At 50.3% G+C, this 18373-nt stretch overlaps 2 protein-coding genes across 6 annotated transcripts in view; one reads left to right on the forward strand and one right to left on the reverse strand.

Annotated features, from left to right (window-relative positions):
* Window positions 1-186, reverse strand: part of LOC116463858 (GRB10-interacting GYF protein 1-like) — a 14737-nt gene extending 14551 nt beyond the window's left edge. Inside the window, 1 exon segment of the mRNA XM_032147145.2 lies at window positions 24-186. The gene's annotated coding sequence lies outside the window, so the exon portion shown is untranslated.
* A 1196-nt stretch (window positions 187-1382) lies between these two features.
* Window positions 1383-14398, forward strand: LOC116463859 (ribonuclease P protein subunit p20). Of its 5 annotated transcripts, none has more exons than XM_032147147.2 (2): window positions 1383-1828; window positions 13735-14398. In XM_032147147.2, the coding sequence occupies exon 2, from the start codon at window positions 13745-13747 to the stop codon at window positions 14165-14167; it is 423 nt and encodes a 140-aa protein (XP_032003038.1). In that variant the 5' UTR covers window positions 1383-1828; window positions 13735-13744; the 3' UTR covers window positions 14168-14398. The 5 variants fall into 5 exon arrangements, with proteins under 5 accessions (XP_032003038.1, XP_058290884.1, XP_032003037.1 ...); XM_058434901.1 differs by lacking the exon at window positions 1383-1828 and adding an exon at window positions 12400-12540; XM_032147146.2 differs by lacking the exon at window positions 1383-1828 and adding an exon at window positions 12984-13218.
* The last annotated feature ends 3975 nt before the right edge of the window (window positions 14399-18373 follow it).

The following is an 18373-nucleotide window of genomic DNA, read 5'->3' on the forward strand; positions in this document are numbered from 1 at the left end:
CCACCGGGCCGCCGGGCGCTTACCGCGGGCGGCGCGAGGGTCCGGTCCCGGGGCGTGGGCGGCGCGCGGCGGGCGGGGGCCAGGGACGGCGGCTGCGGCGGGGGAGGGGGCGCTGGCGCTCCCGCGGCGGCCGCTCCTCTGTGTTTGTGTTTGTAGCAAGATGGCTGCCCGCCTCGCACCACGTGACGCGGACGCGGGGCCGCGGGGCCGCCCCCTCCGCTGCCGCCGCCGCCGCCTCCCTTCGCGGCTCCGGCCCGCGCCGCCTCTCCTCGTGCGCTGCTCGCGTGCCCCGCGCGCCACTGCCCGGACGCCCGTCGCCCCCGACAGCTCCCCCGTTCCCGCCCCGGCACGTGACCCGGGCGCCCAGCTGGTCACGTGACGGGGGCCCCCAGCTGCGGGCGGGGTCGGCCCTGGAGCGGCCCCCTCTCCCCCACCTCCCCCGTCCCCGCGACGCGCGACCCTTGGGACCGAGGCCGCGGCCTCCTTAGCAGTCCGGTTTCCTCCGGGAAGCCCGCCTGGATGACAGGAGACAATAAAATCCAGAACCCTTCATCAGCCGTCCTGGGATGTGTGAAATAAGTGGCTCAGGCAGATGAGTTGACTCTCACGAGCCTCTTTATTTTTTTTTTTATTATTTATTTAATTATCGAGACAGAGTGTCGCTCTGTCGCCCAGGTTGCAGTGCAGTGGCGCTGTCTCGGCTCACTGCAACCTCCGCCTCCCGGGTTCAAGTGATGCTCATGCCTCGGCCTCCCGAGTAGCTGAAATTACAGGCACACACCACCATGTTCGGCTTATTTTTGTTGGCCAAGCTGGTCTAGAACTCCGGACCTCAAGTGATCCGCCTGCCTCGCCCCCACAAGGTGCTGGGATTACAGGGGTGAGCCACTGCACCCGGCCCATATTTATTTATTTTTTTGAGGCAGGGTCTCACTGTGTCGCCCAGGCTGCAGTGTACTAGCCTGATCTCGGCTTACGGCAGCCTCCAACTCCCGTGTCTCGAGCGATCGTCCCATCTCAGCCTTCTGAATTGATGGGACTATAGGTGTGCACCATCATGCCCAGATAGCTTTTTTATTCTCTGTAAAGACGGGGGCGGGTGGCATGTCTCATAACATTGGTCTTGAACTCCTGGCCTCAAGGGATCCTCCTGCCACAGCCTCTTGAGTAGCTGGGACTACAGCCGTGTGCCACCACACCCAACTAATTTTTTTAATTTATTGTATTTGTTGTTTGTTTTCCAAGATAGAGTCTTGCGCTGTCGCCCAGGCTGGACCCCAGTGGCGCTATCACAGTTAACTGCATCCTCCGCCTGAAGCTCCCTGAGTAGCTAGGACTACCAGGTACACCACCATGCCCAGCTTTTTTTTTTTGTAGAGACGGTTTCCCCCATGTTGCCCAGGCTGGTCTTGAACTCCTGGACCCAAATGATCCTCCTTCCAAAGTGCGGGGATTACAAGCGTGAGCCGCCATGCCTGCCCTCTCAAAAGCCTCCGTTTCTCTTACAGAAGGATGTTAACACTGCTCTGCACCCAACCCCCGACCCCCAACTCCACACTCTTCCTTGAGTGCTGTAAGAATTAAAATAAGTGAATGTGAAAGGCTTTGACAAGAGAGAAACTGCTATGCAAATGTGAGGTGACTGAAACCCCCTTTGTTTAAAAAAAGGACTTTTCAAGAATGACTCGCTGAACCTTTTCAAGGCTCGAAAGTTCCGTATATGCTTTCACCTTTTTCTTTGGAAGTTACTCCAGAATGTATACCTTACTTCCCAGAAGCCTAAAAGAGCTGTCGCCCAACACAATGTAATCCTCAAAACAAGGAAAAGGTAAGTTTGTGACTTGGAATTTGAGTGCCTGGTGTCTTGCCATGATAGAGTGTTGACTTCAGGAACTGTTGTACCTGGAACAACTTTTGTTTCCCCCACCAAGTACCACTAGGCTTCTGTGCACTTGGAGTTTTCCTGTCTGTTTTCCTTTTTTAACTATTTTATTTATTGAAGAGACAGGGTCTTGCTCTGCTGCCCAGCCTGGAGTGCAGTGGCACAAACAGCTCACTGCAGCATCGACCTCCTAGGCTTAAGCGATCCTCCCTTCTCAGCCTCCCGAGTAGCTGGGATGGCAGGGAGTGGCACACCACCATGCCCGGGTATTATTTATTATTATTATTTTTTAGAAAGAGTCTCACTCTGTTGCCCAGGCTGGAGTGCAGTGGCGTGATCTCAGCTCACTGCAACCTCCGACCTCAGGTTCAAGCAGTTCTCGTGCCTCAGCCTCCCAAGTAGCTGGGACTACAGGTGTGTGCTACCATGCCTGGCTAATTTTTGTATTTTTAGTAGAGACAGGGTTTCACCATGTTGGCCAGGCTGGTCTCGAACTCCTGAACTCAGGTGATCCACCTGCCTTAGCCTCCAAAAGTGCTGGGATTACAGGCATGAGCTACTGCACCTGGCCCAGCTATTATTTTTTACTTTTAAATTTTTGTACAGACTGAAGTATCACTATGTTGCCCAGGCTGTTCTCGAACCCCTGGGCTCAAGCAGTCCTTCCATATCGGCCTCCCAAAGTGTTGGGATTACAGGTGTGAGCCACTGTGCCTGTCCTGCTGTCTGTTTTTATATTTTATTTAATATTTTAATTTTTTTCGAGATGGAGTTTCGCTGTGTCGCCCAGGCTGGAGTACAGTGGCGTGCTCTCAGCTCACTGCAACCTCCACCACCTGGGTTCAAGTGATCCTCCTGGGTTCAAGTGGTCCTCCCACCTCAGTCTCCTGAGTAGCTGAGACTACAGGCGGGCGCCACCACGCCCAGCTAATTTTTGTATTTTTAGTAGAGACGGAGTTTCACCGCTTTGGCCAGGCTGGTCTCAAATTCCTGGCCTCAAGTGATCCTCCTGCCTCGGCCTCCCAAAGTGTTGGGATTACAGGCGTGAGCCACCGTGCCCTGCCACCTAGCTTCCTTTCTCAAATAGAGAGTTTATAGGCTTTACTTTCTGATGACTTCAGCATCAGTGTTCACACTTTACAGTTAGTGGGGATTACTTGTCCAAAGTCACAAACTGGTGTCCAGGAGATCCAGGGAGACCCCTCTAGTCTTCTACTCTGATTGTATTAGTCAGTTCTCATGCTGCTAATAAACCTTGTCCTTCCTTGAGCCCAGAATGACAAGGTTGTGTACTCCAGCCTGGGCAACAAAGTGAGTTCTTGACTCAGAGAGAAAAGTGAAAAAATATAATAAAAAAGAACTGTGAGTCTCCCATGAAGAATTAAAAATTACAAAGAAACCACTTGGACCTAATTGGCCGGGCATGGTGGCTCATGCCTGTAATCCCAGCACTTTGGGAGGCCGAGGCGGGCAGATCACCTGAGGTTGGGAGTTCGAGACCAGCCTGACCAACATGGAGAAACCCCGTCTCTACTAAAAATACAAAATTAGCCAGGTGTAGTGGCACGTACCTGTAATCTCAGCTACTAGGGAGGCTGAGGCAGGAGAATCGCTTGAACCTAGGAGGCAGAGTTTGCAGTGAGCAGAGATCATGCCATAGCACTCCAGCCTGGGCAACAAGAGCGAAACTCCGTCTCAAAAAAAAAGAAATCACTTGGACCTAATGTGTTTTTGTTTGTTCAGGTGCTGCTCTGTAAAATGTCTTGGTCTGTGTTCTAAATTTGCAACCTTTTTAACTAAATAAAGAGATTTATTTAGAAGGTTAATGGAGATGAAAGAGTGGTCTCACGCAGACAAAACAGCCAGCCTCTGCCTTTCTTTTCTTTTTCTTTTTTTTTTTGAGACAGAGTCTTGCTGTGTTGCTCAGGCTGGAGTGCAGTGGTGCAACCTCCGCCCCTCCAGGTTCAAGCGTCTTGTATTTTTAGTAGAGGTGGGTTTTGCCATGTTGGTCAGGCTGATCTCAAACTCCTGACCTCAGGTGATCTGCCTGCCTCGGCCTTCCAAAGTGCTGAGATTACAGGCGTGAACCACCGCTCCTGGCCCTTTTTTTCTTTCTTTTCTTTTTTTTTTGAAACGATGTCTCCCTCTGATGCACAGGCTGGAGTGCAGTGGTGCGATCTTGGCTCACTGCAAGCTCTGCGCTCTGCCTCCCAGGTTCACGTCATTCTTCTGCCTCAGCCTCCCGAGTAGCTGGGACTACAGGCACCCACCACCACGCCTGGCCAATTTTTTGTATTTTTAGTAGAGACGGGGTTTCACCGTGTTAGCCAGGATGGTCTCCATCTCCTGACCTCGTGACCCACCTGCCTCGGTCTCCCAAAGTGCTGGGATTACAGGCGTGAGCCACCGCGCCTGCCCCGTCCCCACATTTTTTTTTCCTTAATGGCAGATTCCTCTTCAGTGTTTTCCTTCGATGAAATGCAAGGAGAAGGCTGGATGCGGTGGCTCACGCCTGTAATCCCAGCACTTTGGGAGACCGAGGCAGGTGGATCACGAGGTCAGGAGTTCAAGACCAGCCTGGCCAACATGGTGAAACCCTCGTCTCTACTAAAAATACAAAAATTAGCCTGCGTGGTGACGGGCGCCTGTAATCCCAGCTACTCGGGAGGCTGAGGCAGGAGATTCACTTGAACCTTGGAGGCGGAGGTTGCAGTGAGCTGAGATTGGGCCACTGCACTCCAGCCTGAGAGACAGGGCGACTGCGTCTCAAAAAAAAAAAAAAAAAAAAAAGAAATGCATGCAAGGAGATAAGGACTGTCTTGTTGTCAGATCGGTTTATTGTCAAATCGGTTTATCACGGAGCTTGTCTTCACCCACCTAAATTGCGAGCCTTGATATTTTTTTTTGTGGATATCAGAGTTTGCAAAACATATTTTAGGTACCATGGAAAGACACACGACCTGAGTAATGGAGTGATAGCTCATAAACTGTGCTTATTGTTAATTATCAGACATAATGGGCCTTAAAATTGATTTATTGCATTCCGAATTACTTTTGGCCCTGAGCTAAGTTCTTTGCTCAACCAAACATAACTGTGTTGTAAGTCACCAATGACTTACATATTGTGAAATCTACTGGTCCATTATCTTATATGACCTGTTACCAGCCAGTGACATAGACGGTCACTCCCTCCAGAAATACCATTTTCACCTGGCTTTCTGGATGCTATATTCTGTTGGTTTTCCTCCCACCTCACTAGCTGCTATTTCTCAGACTTTTACTGGTTCCTTCTCTTCTCCCCATCCTCCCAGGGCTCAGACTTCCCCACTGGAACAGGATATGGGTTGGGCACAGTGGCTCACATCTGTAATCCCAGCACTTTGGGAAAGGCTGAGGCGGGGGGATCGCTTGAGCCCAGGAGTTCAAGAGCAGCCTGCACAACATGACGAAACCCCATCTCTATAAAAAATACAAAAATTATCCGGGCGTGGCGGTGCGCACATGTAGTCCCAGCTACTCAGGAGGCTGAGGTGGGAGGATTGCTTAAGCCAGGGAGGCGGAGGTTGCAGTAAGTGGAGATCAAGCCACTGTACTCCAGCCTGGGTGGCAGAGCCAGACCCTGTCTCAAAGAAAAAGGGAACAGGATATAGGACCTACTGCTAAACATTCCTGTCTCTGCCTAATCATTACTTCCTCTCGGAAAACCTTGGATCCCTCAAGATGATATTGGCTGTCTCTCCTTGGGGATCCACCCAATCCTATTCATGTCCCCTCAGCACAGGTCACGGGATCATGCTCACCTTGTCTTGCACACTACAATATGAGCAGTTCAGCACAGTATTATGTAATATAACTGGTATGTTCGCAGCCTAACAGGTCACCTTGATCCATCCCTTATAGCTGTGTAATATTCCATGGGATGGATGTGCCATAGATTGTTTACCATGCACTGATCAAGTTATCTGGAGGTCGGTGGCTCAGACCTGCAATCCCAGCGCTTTGGGAGGGTGAGGCGGGAGGATTGCTTAAGTACAGGAGGTCAAGACCAGCCTGGGCAACATAGGGAGACCCCCATCTCTACACAATAAATTAATATGAAAAGAAAGCCATCTGGGTTGCTTCCAGCTGGGCTATTACAAATAAAAATGCTACGGACGGGCTGGGCGCGGTGGCTCACGCCTGTAATCCTAGCACTTTGGGAGACTGAGGCAGGTGGATCGTGAGGTCAGGAGTTCAAGACCAGCCTGGCCAAGATGGTGAAACCCCCGTCTCTACTAAAAATACAAAAAAATGTAGCTGAGCGTGGTGGCATGCGCGTGTAATCCCAGCTACTTGGGAGGTCGAGGCAGGAGAATTGCTTAAACCCGGGAGGCAGAGTTGCAGTGAGCTGAGACTGTGCCAGTGCACTCCAGCCTGAGCGACAGAGTAAGACTCCATCTCAAAAAAAAAAAAAAAAAAGAAAAGAAAAAAAATGCTATGGATGTTCATGTACAGATTTTTAAATGCCAAGAAATATTCTTGCTGGGTCATTTGGTAAGTGTACATTTAATTTTAGAAGGAACTGCCAAACTGTTTTCTAGGATGGCTGTATGATTTTACACTTCCACAAGCAGTGTATGTATGAGAGATCCAGTTTCCCTGCATTCTCATCCACACTTAGTATTGTTCAGATTTCGTATTTCAGCCATTTCAACACGTGTTATTGGTAGCTCGTCATGGTTTTCATGTGTATTTCCTTAATGGCTAGTGATATTGAACATCTTATGATGTGCTTATTTACCATTCTTATACTCTCTTTCACTGAAATGTCCGTTTGAGATTTGCCCATTTTCTTTCTTTCTTTTTTTTTTTTTTTGGAGACAGAGTCTGGCTGTGTTGCCCAGGCTAGAGTACAATAGTGTGATCCTGGCTCACTGCAACCTCTGCCTTCCAAGTTTAAGCGATTTTCATGTCTCAGCTTCCCGAATAGATGGGATTAACAGGGCGCCTGCCACCACGCCCAGCTAATTTTTGTATTTTTAGTAGAGACAGGGTTTCACTATGTTGGCCAGGCTGGTCTCGAACTCCCAGCCTCAGGTGATCCATCCACCTCAGCTTCCCAAAGTACTGGGATTACAGGCAAGAGCCACCGCTTGCTTGCTTGCTTCCTTCCTTCCCTCCCTCCCTCCTTCCTTTTTTTTCTTTCTCTCTTTCCTCTCTTTCTTCCTTCCTTCTTTCCCTTTTTCTTCCTTTCCTTCCTCTCTCTCTTTCTTTCTCAGAGCCTCACTTTGTCGCCCAGGCTGGAGTGCAGTGGCATGATCACAGTTCATTGCAGTGTTGTCCTCCTGGGCTCAAGCAATCCTCCTACCCCAGCCTCCTGAGTAGCTAGGACTGTAGGCACACACCACCAGGCCTGGCTAATTTTTAAATTTTTTGTAGAGACAGGATCTCACTGTGTTGCCCAGGTTGGATTTGCCCATTTTCTAATTGGGTTGTTTCGTTTCTACCTCTCGAGCTTAGAGAGTGCTTTATATATGCTGGAAACAAGTCCTTTGTTGGATATATGATTTGCAAATATTTTCTCCCAGTCTGTGGCTTCTATTTTCATCTTATTAATGTGGTCTTTCACACAGCAAATGTTTAAACATTTTGATGAAGTCCAATTTATCAGTTTTTTTTTTTTTTTTTTTTGAGACAGTTTCACTCTTGTTGCCCAAGCTGGAGTGCAATGGCGCAATCTCAGCTCACTGCAACCCCCAACTTCCAGGTTCAAGCGATTCTCCTGCCTCAGCCCCCTAAGTAGCTGGGATTACAGGTGCATGCCACCATGCCCGACTAATTTTTTGTATATTTATTTATTTATTTATTTATTTATTTATTTATTTATTTATTTTATTTATTTTTTTGAGACAGAATCTCGCTCTGTTGCCCAGGCCGGAGTGCAGTGGCGCTATCTTGGCTCACTGCAAGCTCCGCCTCCCGGGTTCACGCCATTTTCCTGCCTCAGCCTCCCGAGTAGCTGGGACTACAGGCACCCGCCACCGCACCCGGCTAATTTTTTGTATTTTTTTAGTAGAGACGGGGTTTCACCGTGTTAGCCAGGATGGTCTCGATCTCCTGACCTCGTGATCCACCCGCCTCGGCCTCCCAAAGTGCTGGGATTACAGGCGTGAGCCACCGCGCCCAGCCAATTTTTTGTATTTTTAGTAGAGACGGGGTTTCACCATGTTGGCCAGGCTGGTCTTGAACTCCTAACCTCAGGTGATCCACCCACCTCAGCTTCCCAAAGTGCTGGGATTACAGGCATGAGCCACCGTGCCCAGCCCAGTTGTTTTTCTTTTATGGATTGTGCTTTTGGAGTCACATCTAAGAACTCTTCGCCTTTAGCTGGGTGTGGTGGCATGTGCCTGTAATCCCAGCTACTCAGGAGGCTAAGGCAGGAGAATCTCTTAAACCCGGGAGGCAGAGGTTGCAGTGAGCCAAGATTGCGCCACTGCACTCCAGCTTGGGCAACAGAGTGAGACTCTGTCTCAAAAAAACAAACAAACAAACAAACAAAACTCTTCACCTGACCCTACACTATGAAGTTTTTTCCTAGATTTACGATCCATTTTGTATTAACTTTTTGCATAGGGCTGAGGCTCATTTCTTTGCCTATTTGTCCAATTGTTTCAGCACCACTTGAAAGGATCGTCCTTTCCCCATTGAAACGCTTTTATACCTTTGTCAAAAACAAGTTGGTTGGCAGTGGCTCACGCCTGTAATCTCAGCACTTTGAGGGAGCTGAGGCAGGAGGATTGCTTGAGTCCAAGAGTTCGAGATCAGCCTGGTCAACATAGTAAGACCTCGTCTCTACAAAAAATAAAACAAAATTAGCCGGGTATGGTGGCGTGTGCTGATAGTCCCAACTACTTGGGAGGCTGAGGTGGGAAGATGACTTGAGCCCAGGAGGTCGAGGTTGCAGTGAGCCAAGATTGTGCCACTGCACTCCAAGCCTGGGTGACAGAGTGAGACACTGTCTTATAAACAAAAAAAAAAAATTATTTTTAAAGAGAGATAGTTGGCTGTACTTGTGTGAATCTATTTCTGAGCTCTCAATTCCATCTTATTGATTTTTGTGTCTATCCCATTGGGGAAACCATACTTTCTTGATAACTGTATTTATATAGTAAGTTTTAAAATCAGGTAGTGTGATTCCAACAACTTTTTCAAAGTGGTTTTAACTATTCTACTTCTTTTGCCTTTCCATATAAAGTTTAGAATAAACGTCTATATTTAATACAAAAAAATTGCTGGGATTTCTGTAGGAATTGCATTACGCCTATAGATCAATTTGGGTTTTTGTTGTTGTTGTTTGAGACAGAGTTCGCTCTGTTGCCTAGGCTGGAGTGCAGTGGCATGATCTTAGCTCACTGCTACCTCTGCCTCCTGGGTTCTAGCTATTCTCCTGCCTCAGCCTCCTGAGTAGCTGGGATTAGTACCAGGCGCGTGCCACCACACCCGGCTAATTTTGTATTTTTAGCAGAGACGGGGTTTCACCATGTTGGCCAGGATGGTCTTGAAATCCTGACTTCAAGTGATCTGCCCGCCTTGGCCTCCAAAGTGCTGGGATTAAAGGCGTGAGCCACCATGCTCGGCCCCTATAGATTAATTTGAAGAGAATTGGTATCTTTACTATAATATGTTGGATCTTCCAATTCAATCCCAATCTTGTGGTTAATTCTGAAGTAAAGGAAAGAACTACGGGATTGAAATGGGGTGCTGGGAGCAAATTTCTCTAGAATCTGAACTCTCTTCAACCGCTGATCAAATGGGGTCAGACTCCATCCTAGGGAACTGAGAAGGGTCTGGGAGACATAAATATGCCAACTCACCTGTGTAGGTTTACAGTTTACAACATTACCTTGGGTTTCACAACTCAACTGCAAGAAAGGAGTTAGCATCCCCATTTTTTTTAAGCCAGTGTTTTCATATTCTTTATTCCCAAGTCAGTGTATTTGTCAGTTTGAATGTTACATGTATAACAGATTATGAAAAGCATACTTACAACGAGAACATTATCTTATATAACTGATCATTGAATATGCAACTTCTTGCAACAATAACTTAATGGACCCAACTCTACCTTCTGAATGGACCAATTTTATGATTCTCCTAAAACGTTTTGAGTTGGGTATAGTTTCTTGTTGCTTCTTCCTGTGATCCAAGGCTTAAAAATGAGGCTGGGCACAATGGCTCACGCCTGTCACCCCAGCACTTTAGGAGGCCAAGGTGGGAGGATCACTTGAGATCAGGAGTTTGAGACCAGCCTGGCCAACATGGTGAAACCCCATCTCTACTGAAAATACAAAAATTAGCCGGGCATGGTGGTGCATGCCTGTAATCCCAGCTACTCGGGAGGCTGAGGCAGGAGAATCGCTTTAACCCGAGAGGCAGAGGTTGCAGTGAGCTGAGATCGTGCCTCTGCACTCCAGCCTGGGCAACGGAGCGAGACTCTGTCTCAAAAAAAAAGGAATGAATCTCTGGAAACTAGCAATTACAGCCAGACCTCCCTAGGACCAAGGAGACAGGAGTCGGGGGAAAAAGACACTACAGGTGATGCCCACAGTCTCAAGCACTGTGGCATATGCTTGACTTCAGAGCATTCCAGCACTCAAGGTCAAGTGTGGTGCCATCTGTATATCCTGTCATCGCAAATGCCCGCAACTGCTACAATTAACAGGATATGGGAGAGAGGAGGCACATCATGTGTGGAGGAATGAATCAGTCCCAACAATTATGTGAACATTTCGAAAAAAGTTTTTTTTTTTTGAGATGGAGTCTCGCTCTGTCCCCCAGGCTGGAGTGCAGTGGCCTGATCTCGGCTCTCTGCAAGCTCTGCCTCGCGGGTTCACGCCATTCTCTTGCCTCAGCCTCCCGAGTAGCTGGGACTACAGGCACCCACCACCACGCCTGGTTAACTTTTTGTATTTTTAGTAGAGGCGGAGTTTTACCTCGTTAGCCAGGATGGTCTCGATCTCCTGACCTCGTGATCCTCCCGTCTCGGCCTCCCAAAGTGCTGGGATTACAGGCGTGAGCCACCGCACCCAGCCAACGTTTCGAAAATTTCAATACCAAGGATTAACTTCTAAAATACAACTTTACATGCTAGCGCATGCCTGTAGTCCTAGCTATTCAGGTGGCTGAGGCGGGAGAACTGCTTGAGACCAGGAGGTCGAGGCTGCAGTGAACTGTGATCACACCACTGCACTCCAGCCTGGGCAACAGACTGAGACCCTGTCTCTGAAAAAAAAAAGACAAGTTTAGGCTGAGCACAGTGGCTCACACCTGTAATCCCAGCACTTTGGGAGGCCAAGGTGGGAGGATCACTTGAGCCCAGGAGTTTGAAACCAGCCTGGGCCACAAAGTGAGACTCCATCTCTACAAAAAAAAAAATCAAAAATTAGTCGTGCATTGTGGTGCACACCTGTGGTCCCAGCTACACAGGAAGCTGACACAGGATGATGGCTTGAGCCCAGGAGTTCAGGGCTGCAGTGAGCCATGTTCATGTCACTGCACTCCAGCCTGGGTAACAGAGTAAGACCTTGTCTCAAAAAAAATGAAATAAATTGGCCAGGCGCAGTGGCGCGGCCTAAAATCTCAGCTACTCAGGAGGCTGAGGCACAAAAATCGCTTGAACCTGGTAGGCAGAGGTTTCAGTGAGCTGTGATCACACCACTGCACTCCAGCCTCGGCAACAGACTGAGACCCTGTCTTAAAAAAAAGACAAGTTTAGGCTGAGCTGAGCCCAGTGGCTCACACCTGTAATCCCAGCACTTTGGGAGGCCACGGTGGGAGGGTCGCTTGAACCTAGGAGTTCAAAACCAGGCTGGGCCACAAAGTGAGACTCCATCTCTATAAAAAATCAGCCTTGCGTTGTGGCACACACCTGTGGTCCCAGCTACACAGGAAGCTGACACAGGATGATCGCTTGAGCCCAGTTCAGGACTGCAGTGAGCCGTGTTAACGCCACTGCACTCCAGCCTGGGTGACAGAGTAAGGCCCTGTCTCAAAAAAAATAAAATAAACTGGCCGGATGCAGTGGCGTGCGCCTGTAATTCCAGCTACTCAAAAGGCTGAGGCACAAGAATTGCTTGAACCCGGTAGGCAGAGGTTGTAGTGAGCTGAGATCACACCACTGCAGTCCAGCCTGGGCCACAGAGTGAGACCCTGTCTCAAAAATAAATGCATGCAAGTTTATAGACAGAAGCTATACAGCTAGCCATTCAATAAAATGTATGTGCAATATGGTGGACGAGCTGTTGTGAACATCCCCATTTGAATGCTAGGCAAACAGAGTAGTTCAAGGTCCCCAGTGCAGCAGGTCCTACTCATTTCAGAAGGGAACTCTGCAGAAACTATGCCCATCTGGGCAGAGCCCCCACTCCACTGGCCTGGAGAGCCACGAATCCGGCGCGCGTCCTCCCCACCTTGTCCGCCAGGGGGCGACAAGTCCCTGCTCCGGGGTCGCGTGCCGCGGAGCTGGTGGGAGATGGTTGACGGGCGTGGGTGGGTCAGCGTTCCTTGGGGACCAGTGAAGCCTGCGCTTAGGGCTCACCGCGTGGGTCCCCAGCACAGACAGGAGGCGGACAGCTTCCTGTGAACTGCAGGGGAGTCCCCGGACGCTGTCCTCCAGCGAGGTGGGGACCGGCTATGTCCCTCAGTTCCCCCTCGGTCCTCGGGCCACAGGGATATTAGACTAGAGGGTCAGTTCTGCCAGCCCTGCCCAGGCCTCTTCTGACCAGAGGGGCTGCGACAGACGCGGAGTTCACGCCCCTTGGCGACCGCGGTCTCCTGAACTCGACCCCTTCCCTACTCCCATGGGGAAGAACCTCGCCCCTAGAACAGCCTCCCCTCCAGGTGTCTTCCCTACGCTACCCCTCCGCCGGCCGGGAACTCCGCCAGGCCTAGAGACGCCAACCCGGCCCTTTCTAGCTCCTCGCTGGCTCGTTCCTGGTCCCCGCCCTCGGCCGCCCGCCAGTCCCCGAGGCGTACACGTGTAGATCTCGTCACGCCCGGAAGTCTCGCGTTACTCAAACGCCTCGCGCAGTCGCACTTGCGCTCAGGGAAGGGGCGGGGCGAACGGAAGCCGGGAAGGCGATTTCTAGCTCTCGGGGTACGGGCGCGCGTGCGCACTCCGCAGGCCGTTCAGGACCCCGGCGCCGGCAGAGCGCCCACGAGCTGGCTGGCTGCTTGCGCCCACATCCTTCTTTCTCGGGGACCTGGGGTCGCGGTTACTTGGGCTGGCCGGCGAACCCTTGAGTGGCCTGGCGGGGAGCGGGCCTCGCGCGCCTGGAGGGCCCTGTGGAGCGAAGAGAGTAAGCACGGGAGGGGCGGCAGAGGGGCGCGAGATTGAGGGCGACGCGATGAATGAATCGGAACGGGGGGTGGGGAGACGCGGGATCTGGAGGTGAGTGGGAGAGGACGAGGGGCCGGAAGGAAACAGGGACATCGAGTGTGTCCCCTCTCGGGTGCACCCTTTATTTTTGTTTTTGTTTTTGTTTGAGACAGAGGCTTGCTCTGTTTCCCAGGCTAGAGTGCAGTGGCGGGCGCGATCACGGCTCACTGTAGCCTCGAACTCCCGATCTCAAGCGATCCTCCCGCCTCGGCCCGGGTAATTAAAAACATTTTTCTTAAGGTAGGGTCTTGCTATGTTGCCCAGGCTGGTCTCAAACACTCCGGCTCCAGTGATCCTCCCGCCTCGACCTCCCAAAATGCTGAGGTTACAGGCGTGAGCCACTGCCCGGCCAGGTGCACCCTTTGTACAGGAAAAGGGGTAGGAAAGGCTTCGAGGTCACTGTGATCCCTCTGATCGCGTCCCTTTCCCACGCCAGGGCACACAGCATGGCAGAAAACCGAGAGCCCCGCGGTGCTGTGGAGGCTGAACTGGATCCAGTGGAGTACACCCTTAGGAAAAGGCTTCCCAACCGCCTGCCCCGGAGGCCCAATGACATTTATGTCAACATGAAGACTGACTTTAAGGCCCAGCTGGCCCGCTGCCAGAAACTGCTGGACGGAGGGGCCCGGGGTCAGAACGCCTGCTCTGAGATCTACATTCACGGCTTGGGCCTGGCCATCAACCGCGCCATCAACATCGCGCTGCAGCTGCAGGCAGGCAGCTTCGGGTCCTTGCAGGTGGCTGCCAATACTTCCACCGTGGAGCTTGTTGATGAGCTGGAGCCAGAGACCGATACACGGGAGCCACTGACTCGGATCCGCAATAACTCAGCCATTCACATCCGAGTCTTCAGGGTCACACCCAAGTAATTGAAAAGACAGTCCTCCACTTATCCCCTCCGTGATGTGGCTCTTCGCATGCTGAGTACTGGATCTCGGACCAGAGCCATGTAAGAAAAGGCCTGTTCCCTGGAAGCCCAAAGGACTCTGCATTGAGGGTGAGGGTAATTGTCTCTTGGTGGGCCCAGTTAGTGGATCTTCCTGAGTGTGTGTGTGGTCTGTAACTATTGCCATATAAATAAAAAATCCTGTTGTACTAGTGTCCTGCCACCCTACTGCCACTGACTCTTTCCTGTGTAAATTCTGTGTGTGCCTGAATAGGGATGGTAGGAAATGCTACAAGTATCTAGGTGAAAGGGGAACCCAAGTGTTTCTTGCCTCTATAGAGAGCATAGATTATGCTATGAGCAGTGTAACAAAACAGTACAGTGCAGAAGCCCAGTCATCCCAACGTCTGTTTGTTTGTTTGTTTGTTTGTTTTGAGACAGAGTCTCACTCTGTCACCCAGGCTGGAGTGCAGTGGCGTGATCTTGGCTCACTGCAAGCTCCACCTCCCGAGTTCACGCCATTCTCATGCCTCAGCCTCCCGAGTAGCTGGGACTACAGGTGTCCGCCACCACACCTGGCTAATTTTTTTGTATTTTTAGTAGAGACGGGGTTTCACCGTGTTAGCCAGGATGGTCTCGATCTCCTGACCTCGTGATCTGCCCGCCTCAGCCTCCCAAAGTGCTAGGATTACAGGCGTGAGCCACCGCGCCTGGCCCCAATGTTTGTTTTAAAGATTTTCTTCTTCTGTTTGGGTGCAGTGGCTCCAGCCTGTAGTCCGAGGTACTGGTGGAGGCTGAGGCAGAAAGATCGCTTGAGCCTGGGAGTTTGAAGGTGCAGTGAGTTACGATCGTGCCACCTGCACTCCAATCTAGATGACATACTGAGACCCTGTCTATGCAGAAAAAAACCACTTTTTTTTTTTTTCTGGGATGAAATCTTGCTCTGTCACCCAGGCTGGAGTACAGTGATGCCATCCTGGCTCACTGCAACGTTCACCTCCTGGGTTCAAGTGATTCTCCTGCTTCATCCTCCCCAGTAGCTGGCATTACAGGTGAGCGCCACCACGCCCAGCTAATTATTTTTGTATTTTTAGTGGAAACACCATGTTGGCCAGGCTGTTCTCGAACTCCTGACCTCAAGTGATCTGCCCGCCTCGGCCTCCCAAATGCAAAAAATTTTTGAAAACTAGATGGGTGTAGTGGCTTGCACCTATAATCCCAGCTACCTTGTTAGCTGAGGCAGGAGGATCGCTTGATCCCAGGAGTTTGAGGCTGCAGTGAGCTGTGATCACGGCACTACACTCCTCCAGCCTTGGTGACAGAGCAAGATGGTATCTCAAAAAAAAAAGAAGGAAACAAACTAAGACTTCAGGACCTTGTTAGTGTCAGGCTCCGTGGTAGGGACTGACAAGTGGCTTCATTTAATTCCTGGACCTGCAGGGCCTACCTAGATGGCACCCGGGCTTTCAGGTGCAGAGCCCTTCAGACCCCTTTTTTTTTTTTTGAGACAGTTTCACTCTGTCATCCAGGCCGGAGTGCAGTGGTGCGATCTCAGCTCACTGCAACCTCTGCCTCCTGGGTTCAAGGGATTCTGCCTCAGCCTCCTGAGTAGCTGGGACTATAGGCGTGCATCACCATGCCCTGCAATTTTTTGTATTTTTAGTAGAGAAGGGGTTTCACCATGTCAGCTAGGCTGGTCTCAAACTTCTGACCTCAAGCGTTCTGCCCGCCTTGGCCACCCAAAGTGCTAGGATTACAGGCATGAGCCACCGTGCCTGGCCTTCAGACCCTTCTCACTGGGCTGCTCCAGTGGCAAAGTGACCCCCCCCCCCAAATAATTACTGGGCACACAGGTAATACTTTCTGTTTGGATATTTGTGAGATGACCTGATTTTTCATATTTATCAAACTAGAGTCAACTAAAGCAATGTTTATCAAAGTGGGTTGTGACCCATTTGTGGGTCACAGCTTCTTAAAAAAAAAAAAAAAAAAGCCAGGCGGGGGGGCTCCCTTTGGGAGGCTGAGGCGGGCAGATCACGAGGTCCAGAGATCAAGACCATCCTGGCTAACATGGTGAAACCCTGTCTCTACTAAAAATACAAAAAATTAGCCAGGCGTGGTGGCACATGCTTGTAGTCCCAGCTACTCTGGAGGCTGAGGCAGGAGAATCACTTGAACCGAGGAGGCGGAGGTTGCAGTGAGCCGAGATCGCGCCACTGCACTCCAGCCTGGGCAACAGAGCAACTCCGTCTCAAAAAAACAAAAATAAAAAAAAACAAGGCTGGGTGTGGTGGCTCACACCTATAATCGCAGCACTTTGGGAGGCCGAGGCAGGTCAATCTCTTGAGCCCAGGAGTTCGAGACCAGCCTAGGCAACATGGCGAAATCCCATCTCTACAAAAAATATAAAAAGTTATCTGGGCATGGTGGCACAAAACTGTGGTCCCAGCTACTTGGGAGGCTGAGGTGGGAGGATTACCTGAGCCCAGGACGGGGAGGTGGCAGTGAGCTGAGATCAAGCTGGTGCACTCCAGCCTGGGCGACAGCAAGACCTTGTCTAAAAAAAGAAAAGAAAAAGAAAAAAGAACCCAAGTTAAAAAAAAAAAAAAAGTGCAACTTAAATGGTGGTGTTTTATTGCAGATTTTTTTGTTTTTTTGAGGCAGAGTCTCTATCTCCTAGGCTGGAGTTCAGTAGCACAATCTCGGCTCACTGCAACCTCTGCCTCCCAGGTTCAAGCGATTCTCCTGCCTCAGCCTCCTAAGTAGCTGGAATTATAGGTGTGTGCCACCACACCTGGCTAATTTTTGTATTTTTAGTAGAGATGGGGTTTCGCCATGTTGTCCAGGCTGGTCTCAAACTCCTGACCTCAGGTGATCCACCCACCTCAGCCTCCCAAAATGCTGGTATTACACGTGTGAGCCACTAGGCCTGACCAGCAGATTTTTCAGTTAGGCATGTGTATATATATATATGTGTAGTATAATAGGATGTAGATTGTGTTTTTTACTGTTTGAGGTCATAAGAGTTTAAAAGCCTCTGATTTACAGGTTAGGAACAGAATTTCACTCTAATTCAAGTAAAAGTAGTTTGGTTTGGAGGTCTGAAGATCAGACTTCTAATTCATCAAAATCCCTTCCTCTGGCATGTGCGTATGAAATGGTCCCTACGTTCACAGAGCTCGCCATCTAACTGGGAAGGTGGACACATAATTTTTTGTGAATGAGTAAGATGTGTGAGACATAAGAGTAGCAATGATAAGGAAATGTAGAGATGGAAAGGGCTAATAACTTCCTGGTGGGACCCAAAACGGTTTCACTCACCTTTGATCTGGGTGTTGAAGGATGTATAGGAGTTTGCCAGGCAGAAAAGAGGGGAGATGGCATATTTGGCAGAGAGATCACAGTGGGGTGGGGAGATGGGTAGATTTGGCTGGGAATGATGGCCATGCCTGTAATCCCAGCACTTTGGAAGGCCGAAGAGAGAAAATCGCTAGAGCTCAGGAGTTTGAGACCAGCCTGGGCAATAGAGTAAGACTTCGTCTCTATCAAAAATTTAAAAATTAACTGGGCTTGGTGGCGTGCACCCGTGGTCCAGCTACTCAGGAGGCTGAGGTGGGAGGATTGCTTGAGCCCAGGAGGTTGAGGCTGCAGTGAGCCGTGACTGAGGGCTTGTGAAACAGCAAGAACCTGTCTCAAAAAACAGTGGGCAAGGAGGGGATTAATGAATAGGCAGCTACGTTCTGGGACCGGAGGGACTCAAGGTGGCTAGAAAGCAAGAGGTACTGGGAGACAAGGCTGTAGACATTTCTTTTTTTTTTTTTTTTTGAGACAGAGTCTCTATCGCCAGGCTGGAGTGCAGTGGCATGATCTCGGCTCACTGCAACCTCCAACTCCCTGGTTCAAGCGATTCTCCTGCCTCAGCCTCCCGAGTAGCTGAGTAGCTGGGATTACAGGTGCACACCACCACACCCAGCTAATTTTTGTATTTTTAGTAAAGACGGGGTTTCACCATGTTGGCCAGGATGGTCTCGATCTCCTGACCTCGTGATCTGCCCACCTACAGCCTCCCAAAGTGCTGGGATTACAAGCGTGAGCCACCGCACCCGGCTGGCTGCGGATATTTCTATTGGGCCACATCCCTTCCATCAGCCTGACTGCAAGGCTTCCTTGCCCGGGAGCCCCCCAGTAG

This window comes from Hylobates moloch, unplaced genomic scaffold (genome assembly GCF_009828535.3).
Source record: "Hylobates moloch isolate HMO894 unplaced genomic scaffold, HMol_V3 SCAFFOLD_72, whole genome shotgun sequence".
Taxonomy (NCBI): domain Eukaryota; kingdom Metazoa; phylum Chordata; class Mammalia; order Primates; family Hylobatidae; genus Hylobates; species Hylobates moloch.

Excerpts from the sequence above, each read along its gene's own strand:
- LOC116463859 (XM_032147147.2), top strand. The coding sequence starts at position 13,745 with ATGGCAGAAAACCGAGAGCCCCGCGGTGCTGTGGAGGCTGAACTGGAT.